The following is an 18,614-nucleotide window of genomic DNA, read 5'->3' as shown; positions in this document are numbered from 1 at the left end:
TGATTCAAACCAGGTATCACAGAACACTAAAAGAAAACACAGATGGGGAACATTTAGAAACTAGAGGGGAACATTAAAAGAACAGCTGAAACTTGAAAAATATGAGAACAGAGTTTTAGGAATCCAAAGTGACAAAAAGTGATGAATGGTAGGCAACAGAGAAAACCATCCTGGAATTTGGTCTGCTTACAAGTAAAACCACATTAAGTAGGCAAATCAGAAATATGTTTGACAGCACAAAGAATAAAAGCCTATGCAAAGCAAGTGACAGACCAGCAGTTCTGCAACTGAGGACTCTTATGAAAATTATATTTCTTAGCCTATTAGAAGTGTGAAAAGCTAAGGAATAGTGACAAACTGGGGTTTTTTACTTTAAGAGAAATTTGCTGGTGTATTGTTCACCCCCTTCTCATATTCTCCACTCATCTTAGTTTTTGTTCTTTGAACAGGCTTGTTCCCCAGTAACACGATACGCCAGAAGCTAAAATCTGCTCACTTTTAAAGAAAACAAGAGTTATCTGCCAAATACAAACTGAAACCCAAATCTACAAGGGAGATCCAGCTTCACTGAAAGCCACAACACAGTAATTAAAAGAACAGCAGAACTGCAGAAACAATGTTTTTTCTAAAGTAAATTTGAGGGCACTTCAAGAGACTACATCAATTCTGTCTAAAGAATCTGCCTCCAAGGACAAGGATTCTAACCAGCAACACGACAACACTCTTTAAGCAATTTCTTCAAGCATAAGGCTTCTGGTTATCATTTGTACAGGTATGTGCAGTGCCTGCTACTTTTTGCTGTATATTCAGTGGAGAGTACTTGTAATCAGGATAGCTTAAGATCAGTGCATGTTCTAAAAAAATCTCATAATGTTCACTTATGCATGAACCTTTGGATAACTAACTTTGCAAGTGAAAGATGGGATACCTATAACAGCATTTTCTTAAGGGAATGGTGTAATTCTATATACAAGTGCAGTGCAGATAACAGGCCATGGGCCTTGTGTGAAGTGAATAACCAGGACTCTGCTCTTGTCCTGGCCTGCCCAGAGCTTTGTTTTAGCTTGTCCAGCCCTACCACCGACTATCTAAAGACCAGGTGACTCATCTAACTTGCATGGCTTCTACTTAGCTTCAGACAGCTGTGTGAGCTAATACCTATCTCTATAAATATTTTTATATGTAACACGCATCAATAAATATTTGCTCCATATATTCCATAAAGAGTATACATAAATATATGTGAAATCATTCAGTGTTACATCACACAATTCTCCAAAGCTAACTAAAACCCATACATAAATGCAAGTACACACACAGATTGAATGTACAAATTTACATTTGTGTGTGTAACAGCTAATACATACCAATAAAAACTGGTTATTCTGTAGAGAGTGGATTACCTATGACCCCAGAACAAAAAGCTGCATAGAAGAGCAAAGGCACAGCATGACAAGAGAGGCCTTGAAAACAAAGACACAGGATGGTATCAGAGGCCTTAAGTCTACAAACAACTCAGCAACTGCTAATTACTGGTTAAAGGAAGCTAACCTTGAGAAATGGGCAAAAAAGTTCAGGGGTAACAGTAAAAAGAACATCCAGCATATATAAAATACACAATGTATACAAAAAATTCAAATGCAACAGCAAAGTAGAGAAGAGTGAAGCATAGAATATGTCAACGAACAACAATAATCTCAACAAAACATAACAGTGAGGAGAAAAAAAAGCAGTCAACACTGTGCACCTCCATGGGAAAGATTCTCCTTGCTCAGTCACCCACCTCCTGTTCTTCTCTGACCATCTTTTAATATGTTCTGGTTTTCAAACAACCATCAAGCAACTCGGTGTAATTTTTTATATGATGTTGGTTTCAGACTTCTGATACTGAACCTTTGTATTATGGTATAGAAGGAACCAATTAGATTTCATTGGCATTTACTGTTTACCTGAAACAAGGCTGTAGTTGAGGTAAGTGTTCATCTCAAAGTAAAAAGGGAGAGGACAAGAGCAAATGGCCTCAAGGGGTGCCAGGGGAGGTTTAGTTTGGAAATTATGAAAAATTTCTTCTCTGAAAGGGTTGTCAAGAATTGGAACAGGCTGTCCAGGAGAATAGTTGAGTCCCAAGAAGTGTTTAAATACTTGTAGGTGTGGTGCTTAGGAATTTAATGGTGGACTTGGCAGTGCTGTGTTAAAGGCTGAACTCAAAGATCATAAAGGTCCTTTGCACCTTAAATGATTCTGTGGTTTATTCTTTTTTAAATTGAAAGCATTCCTCTAATGATCACAGTAACCTACTAGTTTTGGGCTTTTCACTTTTACACTTTAAGCATCTTGGCCATTTGTGGGTTATAGATGGTTTTTCTTAAATAAATGCCAGGAAATTCCACACAAGCTTAGCATTTCATGAACTTAAACAGTAACACATTTACTACAACAGCCTGCTTTGGACACTGTCCACGTAAACCAGTGAACTGTTGTCCTTATATCACACACTACACAAAGGTATAAACTGCTACCACAATATATGTGAATTTAACAATCCCATTTGTGTATGCTGTATTAATTGTATCCCCATCTGAAGGTTTTCAGTTTTAATGTAGTTAACAGCTTTGCATACAAGCAAGAATTAATTTAGGAAGCTCATGTTTTCTTTTCTGTTTGATCATTTTTTAATAAAATCTAAATTCATGTTTTGCATTCTAAAATACAAAGGGGGAGGGTTTACCTGCTGGCAGTTCTAATGCTGGCTGTCAAATGCAGCCTAGAAGACTATTCACCACCCTTGCCCCAAAGCACACTGATAGTTCATGGTCAACTTCTTGTCACCAGGTCCCCCACACCCCTTCCTGCAGCACTGCTTTCCACCTGGGTGACATACAGTGTGTATTGGTATATAGGGTTATTCCTCCCTAGGTGCTGGACTCTACATTTCTACTTGTTGAACTCCATGAGGTTCCTGTCAGCCCATCTCCTCAGCTTGTCAAGGTCCTTCTACATGGCAGCATGGCCAGGATTTACATGCTTCAGCTACTTAGTTAATCCTGCACTCAACAGGTGTTCCCTTTCTGATAGATCTTCAGCAGCAGCACAAACCAATTTCAGCCAAAGCCAGCAAGTCAGCAAAACACTGGATAACATTGCATCACCATACAGACTTTACCACACAAAGCTTTTCAATACCAGCTTTCTTCAAGAGAAACTCTGAGCCAGCACACTCCCTCAGACTTGCAAGGAACCAAGGAGCTTATGAATTCCATCAGAAATTGACTTATTTCAGTTTAGTCCATGTAAGTAATTCCTTTGCCATCTCTTATTGGTCTGCCTCTTCTCAGACATTTGTTCATCTAAATGGAGCACATGCAAATGGCTGGTTTTGTTTATGATGTTACCCATATTTGAAAAAACAGGTTCGTTAAGAATTTGACTGCCTGTGTGTTGTCCAGGAAAAAGTGCCATCCCATTATGAATTAAGTACTTCTCTAAATCAAGGAGGGGAGGGAAAGACAACTTTATTTCTTAGGGCTTCCTGCCAAAGCACCCAAAGCAATTGAAAACACGAGTCTCAAAACTACTAGAAAGAAAACAAAGGTCAACATGCTATTTCAGTTCAGAGCAATTTGAGATAAATGGTATCTGCCAAATTCTTAACAGCCCAACACAACTAATGTATAGACAAAACAGAGTAATGATCACTGTCAGAACAGGCAAGAGTCTGCCAACACTACAGACTTTCATTCTGCAGTCATAAAGCAACTCCTACTGACTCCAAGGAAGGCTCAATCATGCACGCTTACTTCATCTGCTGTGTCAAGCTAAGAATATCTGTTTAGTACAAGAAAAGCACAACTTGAAAAGTACATGATTAGTGATCAACAAAAAAATACAAAGACTAAGAAAAGCTTCATGTCCATTTACCAAGCCAATGACCAGAATTAAGTAAGCATTCTCTTTGTGTATTTAATGATTGTGTTGTCATGGTGTGTGTGTCTGATCAAAAATAAATGTTTGCATTTGTACTATGAGAAGTGAAAACCATCTTCATCACAACCTCTGTAAAGCCCCTTTCAGTGTTGGCTGTTTGGGGATCTATTTCTTTTTTAAAACTGCAAAACACAATCAAGGCTTCTTAAAATTTTAATCAACTCATGGTGCAGCTTTCTGACTACACGTTCTGTTCTATAAGATCCTTTGTCACAAGCTGCAGCATCCAGGTACTGATCCCCAACTCTCACCAGGTTCAGTAACTGTGTCCTACCCTTTGAACATCCTTCCTGCACACACTTCTTTGCTTAACTCACATTCCAGGAGACGTCATTTTCCACTTTTCTCTTCCAGTTCTCATGAATTGGTGCTTAATCCAATTGTTTGCTTTCGTTCCTCTAACTGCTTTTTACACTCAAACAAATTCAACTCCTTACCAGCCTGGCCACTTACACTTTCCAAACTATTCATTCATATTTTCCTCTTTGCTTACTAATCCCTCCTTCACCATATTTTCACAGAATCAACTGGGTTGGTAAAAAGAACTCTGAGATCAAGTCCAACCTATGACCTAACACCACCATATCAACTGTGCCACGTGTAACATCCAGTCTTTCCTTAAGAAGTGCTTCACATTATCTCTATCCAATTTTCCTTCAGAAACCATTCTATGTCCAGAATTTCATCACACAGATGAAAATTGACACAATATTTTGCTGTCTAAACTTTCTGATTTACTATTGCCTCATGCACACTTAGTCAGCAGCCTAAGCATAAAAAAAACCCCAAGAACCTCCCAACCCCCTGCAAACAAACAACAAGTATCCAAACTAAAAATGAACTCTCAGCTAACCACCCTCCCCAAATATCTCAACACCAGCTGCAAACCAGCAGCCACTACAACAATGTACTTTTTTCTTAAAGGAATCCATTTACTAGTGTCTTCAGTGGCAACAAAAACCTCACTATTAATACAAAGTCTTATTTGTAGTATGTCCCCTAGATAATGTCAGCATACAGGACTGATGATGTCCCTTACCAGACAAATACATTCCAAAAAATCAAACTAGTTTTGGGATGAGTCCACTTAACCCTCCAGGCTGAGCTTCCATACAGGTGCATAGCTTTGCTCAGATCAGACAGCACAAGCATTGGTCTCTTCCACCTACAGAAAGCTCAGGCTCCAAGGTAATTATGTGGCAGCGGTGGCAACACCAGGCTGGGTGTGCTACAGAGTAGCATCTCCTCCAGCACTAACACTTGCCTGTCTCCTGGAGTCAAATTTTAACACAAGTTTCTGAAACTAAAGTTGCAGTGTTTTTACTACTTGCTCACATGCTCTTCTGGCTGCTCCTCTGTCTTGGGCTTTTTCATTTCAAGCCAAACTAAGTCAGCTGTTTTGAGGGCATGGCTGGGAAGATACTCACACATGACAAGATTCCTATAAAAGCTTTACCAAAGAGCTCTAGAGCCTGCCCTAACTTGGGGAAAGAACACGAAGCTAAGGAGGTTATTCTAGTGTCAGTCCTACACCTTCTGCAGTCTCTTAACAATCTTGCAAATTTGGCCTAGTTATAATTCAGGAAACCATCTGTGCCAGGAGACTCCTAGTCAGCTGCTACAGTTCAGTTTCTTTGAAGATTCCTTCCCCCTGCACCAAAACAAGCTGAATCTCTCAAAATACAGGAAAACCAGATGCACAGGGGGCACACGGCATTCCAGCTGCAGAGCTGAACAATTTCTGCTGGGACCACCATGGAAGCAGGACTAAGATCAGGACAGATATCCTCTCTCATGCTTTACTCCTTCCTCTACATTGTACCCAGCACTGAAGCAAATGTTGAGGGAGATCAGGAGCAAATCCAGAAACACAGACAGAAGCATAGGAGGAGATAGGCAGCACGCCTAGGGAAAAGAGGTGAAAAAACATGGGAAATAAAGCAAGGACAGGCCAGAAGGCAAACTCTCCCAAAACCTGAAAAATACACCAATTATTCAAAACTTCTACTATCTTTTCAGCCCCTGGATGAACAGCAGATTTATTAACAAGGAGTTTTTTTGTCAGCAGACCCTTTCAATGGTAACCCTGGGAAGAGAATATTGCAACTGATATATTCTACAGTGCAGCTATTCAACACTGAACACACAGTCAGTGAAATACCACAAGGATAAACTTTTGCCACAATACTATTTATCTGCATACCAGTAGCTACTCAACTTACTACTTACTTGCTATTTTAGGCTACCAAAAGCAGCACCTAATCCCAAAAATTCAATACATTGCCCTGTCACAAACACACTACGGGGTGGAAAACACTTTAAAAAGCAAGCTAGCTATCAAACTGCACTACATACAAAATAGTAAATAATTCTTTAAAAAAAAAAAAAAAAGAGGAGCAATGAGATTATTTCACTTATTATTAGATTCCTTGAAGAGTAAGACATGAAGTTCTTCCAAAGACTGGGATATTCAGACACACTGCACAGCAGAAACATACTAACAATGACTGAATTAACATTCCAATCATCTGGACACAAACTAAAATATTTATCCTCCTTCCATCTGGATGAAAGTAATCAAGTACTTAACTACCTGTGTAAACACAACCCTAAGTCAAATTTCTGTAAAACTGACCCACTTTTGTGTATTTAAAGGAGACCAAACCAAGTATAACCATAGTATAAGCCTTAGGAACTTGTCCAGAAGTCAATTAACGCCTCAAAGTTGCAAGGATTATACTGCATGGATGTTTCAGCCTCAAATATGAGTAAGGATGTATTGCAGAAGCTGCTATCTGAGGTAAAAGTCACAAAAATGCAGCAAGGAAAAGATTTGGATGCAAAAATAATCTTTTTAGCACCTGCAAAAATTTCAGCACGATCCAAGGTTACAGAAGATCCAATTCTCCCTAAACCTTCCTCTAATAAAAGCATAATAATAATAAACCCCAGCAATATTCACTGACTATCTAGCAAGATCTTAAACTAACTGTCAAGAATTTCTGGATTCTTAATATAAATCTTATTCAGCAGAGCCTGAAAGGCACTAAAGCTTCAGTAACCTTTGAAAATGGGAAGGCCTTGAACCCATTTGCAGCTAACTGTGTCATCATGGCACACGCTCTATTAACTACACTGCAGAAATAAAAGTCCTAACTGAGGTTTCCCCAAAAGCAAGTACTTTTGGTTTCAGTTCAGAAGAGGAGCTTGTGTTTGACTTGCAGCTAGCCAGCAAGTTTGGGAAATATCCCCAAACTGGCTAAGGGAGAAGGAGTGAGAAGGAGCAAGAAGAGCTCCAGAGCTGCCACACACGGCTGAGCTGAGACCAAATGCCAGGTAGCAGGAATGTGGTCAGTCCACTCCAAAGTGGACCAGCTTTGAGGAGTGCTGACCCAATCCAATCTACTTCAGTCTAAAGTCTAGGGTTGTTTTCCTAATTTAGTTCAGAAAGCCAATGTGGACAGAGATGAGAAATCTGCAAACTAAGTTTTATACTCCTAGAACTTTCAGTCCAAATCACACTGCTGAGAAACCTGAAAAAAGAGCTTACTTTGTGCAATCATCAACTTTTTTCAAAATTTTCAGGGTTGGGACTTACTTTTCTGGGGTGTAAAAATGTATTACCAGCATTTTTAATATGTTTTGTTCAATTAATAAGGCTCATGGAAACTATGGTTAAAAGCACCTTCATGCTTACTGGGAGAAGCTGTTCTTTGGTTTAGTAAGGGTTACTGAAACAACTACATTTTTTTATTCAAAATTTCCTAAACTGGATGTTTAGTGATAGGAAGAGCCAGTACATAAGCTCAATTTTTGAGGCAGGTCTCCAGGCAAAAGGACTCTAAGTGCAACAAATGAGACTGATAACACAATGAAATTCAAAACATTGAACATTCCCTATCAGATCTGCCATTTTATACTAAAAAGCTTGTATATGCATAGCTACAAAATTAGATAGATAGATAGATAGATAGATAGATAGATAGATAGATAGATAGATAGATCGATCGATCGATCCTATTTTAGGCAAGAAGGGTAGCACAGGCAACTGCATTCTCGCCTAGAACTCCCTTTTTCTGGCACCAGTGCACACAGAGTTATTTCTTGTCAGCTAAGTAAATGCTTCTGAAGTAGCAAACTACCTTATGTCTCTAGCTATAGCTGTAATATTTTTAATTTTAGAAGTCTATTTTAACATGGCAAACCTCAACATGACACCCATTAAAAGCATATCTTAATTAAACAAAAATATTATGTGTATAAACAGAAGTCCGCTTCATATGCTTTTCTCTCAGAAGTGTTACTTTTACACGCAAGTGTTTTTCTTCCTATATTTTCAAAGAGATAAATATATCCGTACCTTTTTCAAGAACCTGTAGCTTCTGAAAAGGTAAAAGTGTGCCTAAGCTGAGAACAGAACTCACCTGCAGAATTACTACCTAACTATTTGAAAATAAATATCAAACACCTTACCAAAGTGAAACAAGTCTACCCCATGGTTCTATATATGGATATTTTCCTTTGGTCTCTTAATAAATTGGCTCACCAATGATCAGAATATCAGGAACAAACCATTTTAACTGAATACAAGAAATCAAAAACTAGAAAAGATACCAAACATTTCTGAGCCTGTACAAAAGGAAATTGACTTAAAATTGACACTTTTCTCAATTACAGGCCCTTGGTATTCATTTAATTAAAGTTCTAGACATTATTCCACATAGTTGGTTGAAGGACTGGAAAATACTACATGAGGGAAGACAGAAATTATAAAAATGGGCTTTTTCAGAGACTCTTTTAAGGAGGTCACATGTGGTTACAACTTTTGTTACAGATTCAAAGTTCTTACAGTTACATCACTTAAAATGTAACACTTGCAATGTTGATCTGATGACACTGGCTGTTCACACTGACTAGTTAAAGGTCTAATTCAAACCGTTAAAGCCATAATTCAAGAACAAGGTCAAGCTTGTAGATTGCTGAACTATAATTTTATTGAGAGAATTAAAGGAGAGGAAAACATAAAAGATTTGAATGAAAAATTAATATCACTTATTCTTTATATTCAAATGGACATTACAAAAAATACCCTTTTAATTTCTAAAACCTTTTAATATCTGAAAACATGAAACACTGTTAAAATCTGTAGTTTTCAGGAATTTATCATTTCCTCCATTGTAAACCCAAAGATGTATTTCTGTACATAATGCTATTTATTGCTTGAAAGAACAGCATTTGACTGCCAAGTCAAAAATTATACTAAAAAAGATACATGAAGTTGACAGCAAATCCTGACTACAACTTCACAAACCTACCTACTATGGGCAAACAAGTCTTGGATATAGTGCAGTAACTTGGCAGAAAAAGCAGAAAATAAATGTATGAAGTTTGGTGGATTTTTATTTTAGTATTGTTTTATTTAAAGGAAAAGAAAAAAAAGCACCCAAACCAGAAGCTAAAAGTAGTACACTTTCTGGAAGAAGTATCTATAAGAGCAATAACTTAGTATAGTTGAGCCTGAAACTTGCTGTCAGAACAGCATTGGCTATTTCAGCTGGGAACACATCACAACTTCTATAAATTGCACCTCCAAATTCAGCCATAAAGCAACAACCAATGGAGAATCCCAGGTAAGTCTAACCCCCCAGCACAACTGCGTATTTCACCCAGCCTGCTCCCAGATCTTCATGGAAAAGAGACAAGCAGGAGCCAGCTCAAGGTCTTCCCCAGTACCTGCAGCCACCCTCCAGATCACATCCTTTCCAGGGGGTCTCCCCACTCTTTACCCCCACCATGCAGTAATCACACCATCATAGAAGGTGTTTCCAGGAAAACAACAGCCAGGAGCAGCCTCCAGGAACAAGAACTCCCCTGACATATTTCCACAGAAAGTAGCAGGTTAAAGGAGAAAGACCCAAGCTGACAGCATAAATTGCTTGGCAAGTACCAGGCTTCTGCCAGATGGTTTGGGACATATGTCTACAATCTAATAAACAACCATACAGCGACCCAGGAAATGCAAAGTTAATGCAACTTGCCCAAGAAGCACCTGCACAGATGAACTGAACTCAACAAGAACAAGGGTCCTGTGGTTGCAAAGTGGAGCTTCTTACAAGTCCAGAAAAGAGGCCACACAGCCCACCCAGGCAACAACACATTCCTCCTTTTTACTCTTGCAGAACAAAGCCAGAAGACATGAGGTTGCCTGTTCTTTCTAATCCACTACTACTACTAGGTGTAGAGTTATAAACAATGAAGATTCATACATGGCTATGAGAAGAAACTACATCTTGCAATTTGAATATCAAAAGCTAACAGATTGGTTCTTTTCAATGAAGGGGAGAAAACAGAGTACTGCATGGACCTTGAAGGGTTTAAAAAAAAACAAACCTCACACATACATCCAGAACAAGCAAAATGGCAGACAACATTGAAATTTCCTGGGAGAAAATAAAAAGTGCTGCTGCTGTACATCAGGTATTTGACACAAGATTTCAACATCCTGATCCACCAATGAGTGAACCCCCTCACACGTGTCCCACAAGGATTATGTTTAGCTCTTCATCGTGGAGTTGATTAGCATCAACTGTGTAGTGAAGAGAAACGCAGAGTTCGCATAAGGAAAAGATTCTTTTAACTGACCTATTTTCACAACTACCCTTCATGAAGTTACATGATAAGAAAAAAAACCAGCACAATTACTGTCTGCTGAAAACCTACACAAGATGAATGCTGGAAGAAAGCATTCAGCAGCAATGCATGTTTATGTTTTGCCTGGCCCTGTGCTCTCCCCACAGTACAAGTCCGAAGAAGCTGCAGCCCTGTGAAGGAAGATTGCATTAACCCAGGACAGTAACCATGTAGTAAGTCAAGTAACAAATATAGCTACAATGTTTGCCATTAGTCCAATTCAGACACTGGTCACTATTAAAAGACAAGGATGCAGAACAAATTTTATTCTTGAAAGTAAACTAACATTAGCTGTCATAAAGATAGTAAGAAGAAGAAACCACTTCTCACTGTTTCTCTGCAGAAGTTTCCTAATAAAGACAGGATTTTGCAAGTTCTATTTATGCTCAGGGTTTTTTTTTTTCCAAACAGACCGGGAGGAAATTCAAAATTACATGCAAGTGCTTTTAAGAACTTATGGGAACATATTAAGTGAAGCACTATAAGGACTGTAAACTGAGAATTAATAGTGTTTTCACTATAATTTAATATGCAACAAAGGAGAAGAGATGACTGTAGTACTCCCTGAAACACTAGAGGTTTCTTCTCATTTACTTTAGGTTAATTTCCACTTCAGTAATACACTTTGTGATGCTTTTAGAGCAAAGTGTATTAAAGAGTACTTTAACAGGAATTGCCTGATTCCTTAGACTAAAACCATTTCCATTCATTCACTAACCTGTTACATGCAGACAGGAAAAAACCCCATCCTCCTTAGAAATTTATCAGGTGAACAAAGATGCAAGGACAACCAACCTAAAGGAATCTAGGATAAGACGTCACAGAATTAAAAACTATTCCACAGTTTTAAGCAGTTTGGACCAGTTAAGAGCTTTGAATAAAGGAAGTAGGTGTAACAAGTGAACTGTTGATCTGTAACAACACGTGTGTTACTATGCAAAACAAAAACACAACGACAAGAAGCACATGGCTTCGAACTCACGGGTGAAACACCTTTTGCTCTGAACACGACAAAGCGACAGCATCAGCAAGAACTGCCGGGTTCACGCACAAACTGAAAGAAGCCAACCCTTACCTATCAAAGCCTGGAAAAGGTTACTTTGGAAGATGCTGATGACACGCTCGATGGAGTTCCGCAGCTGCCGGTCCTCCGCCTGGCTCAGCTTGGAGCGGTATTCCTCCAGGAGGCGCAGGGCTCGCTGGGTATCTGCAAGCGGAGACCAGACACGGGACTGACCGGGGCGCACCGGGCAGGAGCCCCGGGGATGCAACAAGCCGGGACCGCCCCAGCCCGGCGCGGCGGCTCCTTCCTTTGTTGGCGGCCGGGAGAGCGCGGGCGGGACGGAGCCCCCGGCGGGCTCACAGCGCCCGCTGCTCCCGCCGGCCGCCCCCCCGCCCGCCCGTCCCGCCGAGGCTGTCAGCCCGCGGGGCCCGGCCCCGGGCGTGCGGCGCTCACCTTGTTTCCTGACGGGCATCGCGCCCCGCGCCCCCCGCCCGGGGCCGCCCCGGGGCTCCGCCGCGCCCGCCGGGAGCGCGCCCGGGGCAGCGCGGGGGGCGGCGCCCTCTGCCGGCCGGGCGCGGGGGGGCGGCCGCCCCGCCTGACCGACCCCGCCGCCCGGAGAGCGAGCGAGCGGCTCCGCTCGGGGTGAGCGCCGGCGCCGCCGCGGCGCCTCGCCGCCACACGGGGCAAGCCGGGACGGACCGGACCGGGCCGAGCCGGGCGGGACAGCGCGGTGCGGGCGGCGGGCCGGGGCTGGGCCGGGCAGGGCTGGGGCGCTCCCGCCGCCTCCCGCCCGCACTGCTCGGAAATTCCAAACTTTCCAGCCAAAATGGCGGCCTGGAGGCTGGGGGAGCGCGCCCCCCCCACGTGACCGGGCCCGGCGGGCGCCCAATCAGGGCCCGGCGCGGGGCCGGTACCTTGGCGGGGGCGGGGGAGGAGGCAGGTGAGCGCTCCCCGCCTTAAAGGGGCCGCCCCGCCCCGCCCGCCCCGCACAGCGCCGGTACCGCGGGCCGGGCACGGGAACGGCCCCGGGAACCGCACCGGGAGCGGCACCGGGAACCGCCCCGAGCGGCCCCGCAGCTGATCGCCGTCCCCGGCGGTGCCCGGCGTGGGCTGCGAGAGGGCGGGGCGGCCGCAGGTGTGCGCCGGGTACCTGCGGCAGCGCCTGTCCCTGTTCAGTGCGGGGGTTTTGGGCAACGCGCGCCCAGAGACTGCACAGGGCTGTGCCAGTGCCGGGCACGGAGCGGCCCCTGCGGGGAGGAGCACAGGTAGAGCCGTGCCCGGCTGCCGAGAGCCCCGAGCCGTCTGAGACGGGCAGGAGGACAAAGATACCTCACAGACCTTGCCGGGCTCCGCAATGGGCAATACATCGAGCACTGCCATCCACCTGTTGCTGGTTGGTTTTTTCCTTCCTTCTGGTGAAGACCAGGATGAAGAGAAAGGGCTCGAAGAAAGATAAATAGCTTTGTGGCAGTTAACAGGGGACATGGGGTCAGTTAACAGGGGACATGAGCTCAGCATGAGGACATCATGAGAGAAAACATGAAAAGCCCTGCGTCCTGGAGGGAGTGGTCAGAATCACCATAGGTACTTTCTCAAAGCTGGCATGGACATGGTGAGGAGTTTAACCTTCAAAGGCAAAACAGCTTTGCTTTTTGGCAAGAGGGCAAAAAGGTGACAGCATAGAAATGAGTGCCTTGGATAGAAACGTGTGAGCTAAATGGGCTCTGCAGTATATTCTAGACACCCATTAAAAGGAAATGTATGTTAAATCCAGTGGATGTAGGGGTAACTCTTGTTCAGAGAGGGAATGTTAACTTATCTCTCCATCAGATGGACAATCAAGCAGAGCCTCTGATCTGGTACACTTCAAACCCTGTATGTATACACATATGAGAGGCAGAAAGAGACTTGAAAGTTCAAGGCAAATACTGCTGATGTATTTTTTTTTTTTAAATCCAAGCTCACATTTCCATTTACCCTTTTTAGATTTAAGCACAACTGAAAACGTTCAAGAACTTATCCAAAGAACCTAAAAAGAGCATCCTGGGCAGCTCTCAAAAATTTGAAGTCTAAAAACCAGAACTAAATTTCTCTTTGGCAGAAACCTAACCTTAAGGAAACTTACACTGTGACAGATCTAACCCAGATCTAGAAAAGGCCTCTCTCTTTTCCTTCCCCAATAGTCTTATGTTTTGTTCTTTGATTTGTGCCAGGAGTTTCTCCTCCTCCTGTAGCTGTGTACTGTGAAATGCTCACACATCTCATTGAAGCAAGCAGAATATACATTTAGTGCTGACACACATTGCCCATTTTCTCCCTTCCTAGTTGTATTTTCATATCTCAGAATTTTGGCACCAGCTGGTACCAGTTCAGATATTTTGAAATGAAAGCAGGCTAAGAAGGGACATTGGCAGAAGCCTCCATCATCTGGCCTCATCAGTTTTCAGTGTTTACAGCAGCAATAAATGTGCTGTAAAGGGGCAATAGCCCTCTTGATGTCAGAGGAATATATATACAGAAGAAGAGGAAGAACAATCTAAATTTAGCTGGCAGAAAGGAGACATCTGCAGCATTTAGGTTGGTTTTGCTGGCTGACATAAATGTATTATTACAAAATAAATAAATTTTTTTAACAATTAAAGGAACCACCATAAAGAAACTACTTTTTCATACAGAGTATTTGATGTTTCCAAGTCTTTTTTTATTTTAAATAAGAGATAATCCCATTACATACGGTCACTGTGCTGGGGATAGAGAAATAATCCCGTATATAACACCCTGAGACAGCATTTCTCACTTGCTACTAATGCTCTAGGAAAAAGAAAAAAAAAAAAAAAAGAAAACATCAAAGAGGGGGTCAGGATGATGGATCAGCAAGTCAGGAAGCAATTAGGTGAGCCTTATTGTACCTCAGAGAACGATGTTGGTTCCCGGCACTTCTGTTTCTGTTCTAGGAGTGTATTTGCTGATTGAAAGCAGTTCAACCAGAAAGCACAGTATTAAACTTCAGTATGAAAAGTGGGCTTGAAATTCCAGCACATATAGAAAATATCCCATGAATGGCAAATGACATTTTTACTAGTAACATTGCAGCCAGAGCCAGCATTGCAAAACTGTCCTGTGTACACATTGCCTTTTTCAGGCTCCAGCTTTCAGGAAACTCTGTAGTTCCTTTGGAGGAGGGGAAAACTGAGGGTGAACCAGAGCATCATTTGTGCTACAACTTAAGCAATATCATTCTCCTCAAACCACTACGGGCAGCATACAGAAAAGCTTGTACTCCAATTGTGACTGGTGTGATCAGTATAGAAGTCAGCATTGTGCTGTGCTGAACATGCCCTGGCTGTGCTCCAAAATGACCCTTGGCATAGGAACTCCAGGACAATTACACAAAGCAGCAGCCCATTGCCACTGTAGTCCTCAGATGCATCTGAGGATGTGACCAGTGGCCTTTTCTTGCTGCCCTCAGATTTCTCCGTTAAAATTCTTTCTTTTGCAGCTGCTGCCAGGAGCATGTCTGGGATGCTCTGCCTGGGACGGTCTCTGGCAGGGACAGGCAGCTTGTTACAGCACACGTACTGCTTGGGGGGATGTGTGATACAGGACCAGGCAGCTTTTGGCAGCAGGGAGGTCAGCACAGCACAACACAAGCTTTTTTCCCTGGAAAACCTTCTGTAACAGCCACCTGATCCTTGCCCACACCATTTGTACATGGGCAAAAAATCAGCCCTGTGTCAGATCCTAATAACCCCAGTTTCATAAACTATAGTGAAACAGAGAGAATATTTTCCCACTTTGAGGAACTATGCCAGAGCTCGTTGGCAGCTGCCTGCTCTGGCAAGGGATCATAGTAATGAGCCCTGCCACAAATTTGTACCTGATCCTACACCAGCTCCTACTCCTCAAAGCCATCCAGTTGCCACTTTAAAAATGGCTCTTTCTGGTTTAGAAACATCACCTGGTCAGCTGGCACCACACCACAGGGAGTGTGTTCTTATGTTTTGAGGCAGTCACACCTTGGCCACAGGCAGGGCAGCTGGACATGGAGGGGTTTGAATTCATGGCAGCTACCTGGTGAACCCCTTAAGTCCCACTGGAGCCAGCTGATAATGCAGACTTCTCAAACTGGCAGTGGCAGTGGATGTGTTGCAGATGGTGTCCCACACAGTAACTGCAGAGGTATAATGAACTCAGAACAGCAGACTTCAAAAAACATTCCCTAGATCCACATGTAATGTCAATCAACACAAGAACAACAACAAAAAAAAGACTGCAAACATCATCACATGGCAAGAATTTACAGTTATTAGTATGGCCAAAAAAATAGTGTGGTTACAAGCTGAGATAAACTCCATGACAACAGAAGGTGGAATAGATTAAATAAATATGTCTGTTCATAATTAAAGATGAACACTGGTGTGTAAGGTGAAATATTTCTAGAATAATATAATGAAAGTATTAATTTTAGTGAAAAGAAATGCTGAATGTTGAAGAATAATGAGTAAAACTCAAGACTTTATGTTGGGCTTGCTAATGAAAGAAAACACAAGAACAATAAAATTGGTGCTCTGTAATTGTCAGATTTAGTGTCCAAAGTCACCATATAGTACTACTAGTCACCCTACAAAGCAGGTGATTTCCTTTATTCATTCAGAACTGGGAGTTGATGCTCATGAAAGGATCTCTGACAGCTGCAGAAAAGCTTTCACTTCCCTGCAAACTCAGTGCAATCCTTCACAGCTAACTGGGGAAGCAATGAAACTAATGAAGCCTCACTTCCCCTGCCTAACAAGGAATGAAGCTGAAGTTGGCTTGTTCATTATGCCTCCACTCGTCTGGATTCTCTGATGTCTGATAAGTTTGGACCGTGTGCCACAGCCTTACCTTCCAGGAGCTCTTTCCAGAGGAGCACCTTTTTGTTATCATCTGTAATTTTGTGGGTTATAAGAGATGCAAACAACTTTTTGTAGAAGCATTCTACTTGAATCAAAACATGGAATGGTAACGTGTCTTTTTTTTCCCTGTAAAAGCTGTTATATATGGAAAGTGTTTGTGAGACTAAAGACTAAAGCTACTCTTTGCAGCACAGTCTGCAGTTACTCTGTCACACAACCCAGTGAGCCACGTGCCTGTCATAGATACTGCTAACAGTTGAAATATCAGCTCACTTTGGTCTATCATCTTCACTCTTGCGGGGAAAATCAGTTGCTGCCTCTAACATGGGGAGGGATATGATCTTCAGTTGTTAAAATCAAAGTTTTATTTTTAAAAAATCACAGTTCAGCAAATTTAATTAAGCCTACTCAATGGAATTCTTATGGGATCCTCTTACACATCTCTGCTTATTTAATTTTAATCTTTTTTTTTAATATATACAGAGAAGACAGTATCTCCAGTAATACAATCTTCATAATTTTCATTTGTGAACTGTATATCCAGTTTGTCCTCATAACTGAAACTTGTCTTAGGTTAATTTGATCTCCATCAGAATACAAGGATGTCTTTATTCTTAGCATTAGAGAGTCCAGCTGGGCATGGCTGGATGTAGATGAAAGTGTTCTTGTTTACAGGGAAAACTGGACTTCTTTTTGTCTAAAAGACTATTTTCTTTTCCCTGTCATTGTGTAGTTTGTGTGTGCTGAAGTTGTTTGAGTTCTTGTTCAATTGGGGATTGTATACCATGTGTATACAGCAAACTCATCTTTCTTTTGTAATAAGATTTATCTATTGGGTTTGAGACAGTTCACAATGCTACAAAAGGTTTTTTCTACTCCAGTAAACTCAGAAACTAGAGCATTGTAAGAAATATGAGACTTCTATTTCCTTATTTAGAATGCTTTATTTAAATATATGTACCTAACGTATAGAAGAGTGCAATTACAATTTTTATTAACAATTAAAATTCAGTGCCTGGCTGCTAATGTTCCAAGATCTTCTGAAAGGCTGCAAAACATCAAAAACAAAAGCATACAAAACAATATTAATTGTAACTGTTAACAATTACTGCCAATATGATATACATAGACCCAGACCATCTTCCTCCACACTTTCTATAATCAGGGCTGTGTTATATAATATCAGCTTAACAGCTTCTTAGTTGACTTCCTGATGTAAAGATAAACATCATTATATAACCTGCCTATTTTAACTTTCCCAGTCAAATTAAGCAGAGAGGTTGGTGTGTTGTATGAAGTGAGTTTGTCTGTGTGAAAACCTGATGCAAGAAATAAACCTTCAAAGAGTGCATTAGAGGCTCTTGAGCAGTGTTTTCCTGGGAGGAAGGCAGCAGTTCCTACAGCTGTGGGGTCAGCCTGAAGTGCTAAGCAGAGCATTTAGGAAGTAAATTAATGGATTTTCGTACGATCACATTACCCAATTAAAACAACAGCTACTAAAAAATAAATTAAACTCGTCACATCCTATGAAAATGTAACAAATGCCCCCCAAAATAGCAAGGCACTCTAGTTCAGACAAAGCACAAGAAAGGGCTATTACCCTTCCTCTATGGAAATAGAGTAAATAACATGGAAGTGCTTTTTCTTTATTTCTGGGGCACAGTCCCCAGCATGCCTTCAAACAGAGCTGCCATCCATGGCTCAGTTTACTCTGTGCTGATTTTCACCACCCCTGGAGTACAGAAACTGCTGTCCCTGAACCACGGGATCCAGCAGCACAGCAAAATGACATCACAGCATATCACATCAAGACACTTTTGTTTTTTCAAACCAAACAATGTAGTATCTGTAGCAGAAAGCATGGGATTGTGCTCAGCCTTATGCCTCTTACACAAGGGTGAGAGATACATGCTCTGCTACCACCACATTGTCCATCATGTGCACCTGAAAAGACAAAAAGTCTTTGTATTTTGGGATTACAGACACCTGTACCTAGATTCGGTGGGTGGGAAAAATAGAAAGGGATTTTAGCAGTGATTTTA

General features: G+C 41.8%; 1 protein-coding gene across 6 annotated transcripts in view; it reads right to left on the bottom strand.

Annotated features, from left to right (window-relative positions):
* Window positions 1–12,172, bottom strand: part of DLG1 (discs large MAGUK scaffold protein 1) — a 145,383-nt gene extending 133,211 nt beyond the window's left edge. For all 6 annotated transcript variants that reach the window (XM_083868831.1, XM_083868832.1, XM_083868833.1 and 3 more), the window contains exons 1-2: window positions 12,131–12,172; window positions 11,750–11,881 (exon numbers count right to left, since the gene is read on the bottom strand). In XM_083868831.1, the coding sequence (XP_083724957.1) occupies window positions 11,750–11,881; window positions 12,131–12,149 (151 nt within the window). In that variant the 5' untranslated portion in view covers window positions 12,150–12,172. The remainder of the gene's footprint in view (window positions 1–11,749; window positions 11,882–12,130) is intronic.
* Window positions 12,173–18,614: the final 6,442 nt, after the last annotated feature.

Source organism: Zosterops lateralis, assembly GCF_965231275.1.
Source record: "Zosterops lateralis genome assembly, chromosome: 10".
Lineage (NCBI taxonomy): Eukaryota > Metazoa > Chordata > Aves > Passeriformes > Zosteropidae > Zosterops > Zosterops lateralis.
This window is presented reverse-complemented; position numbering and strand designations above follow the sequence as displayed.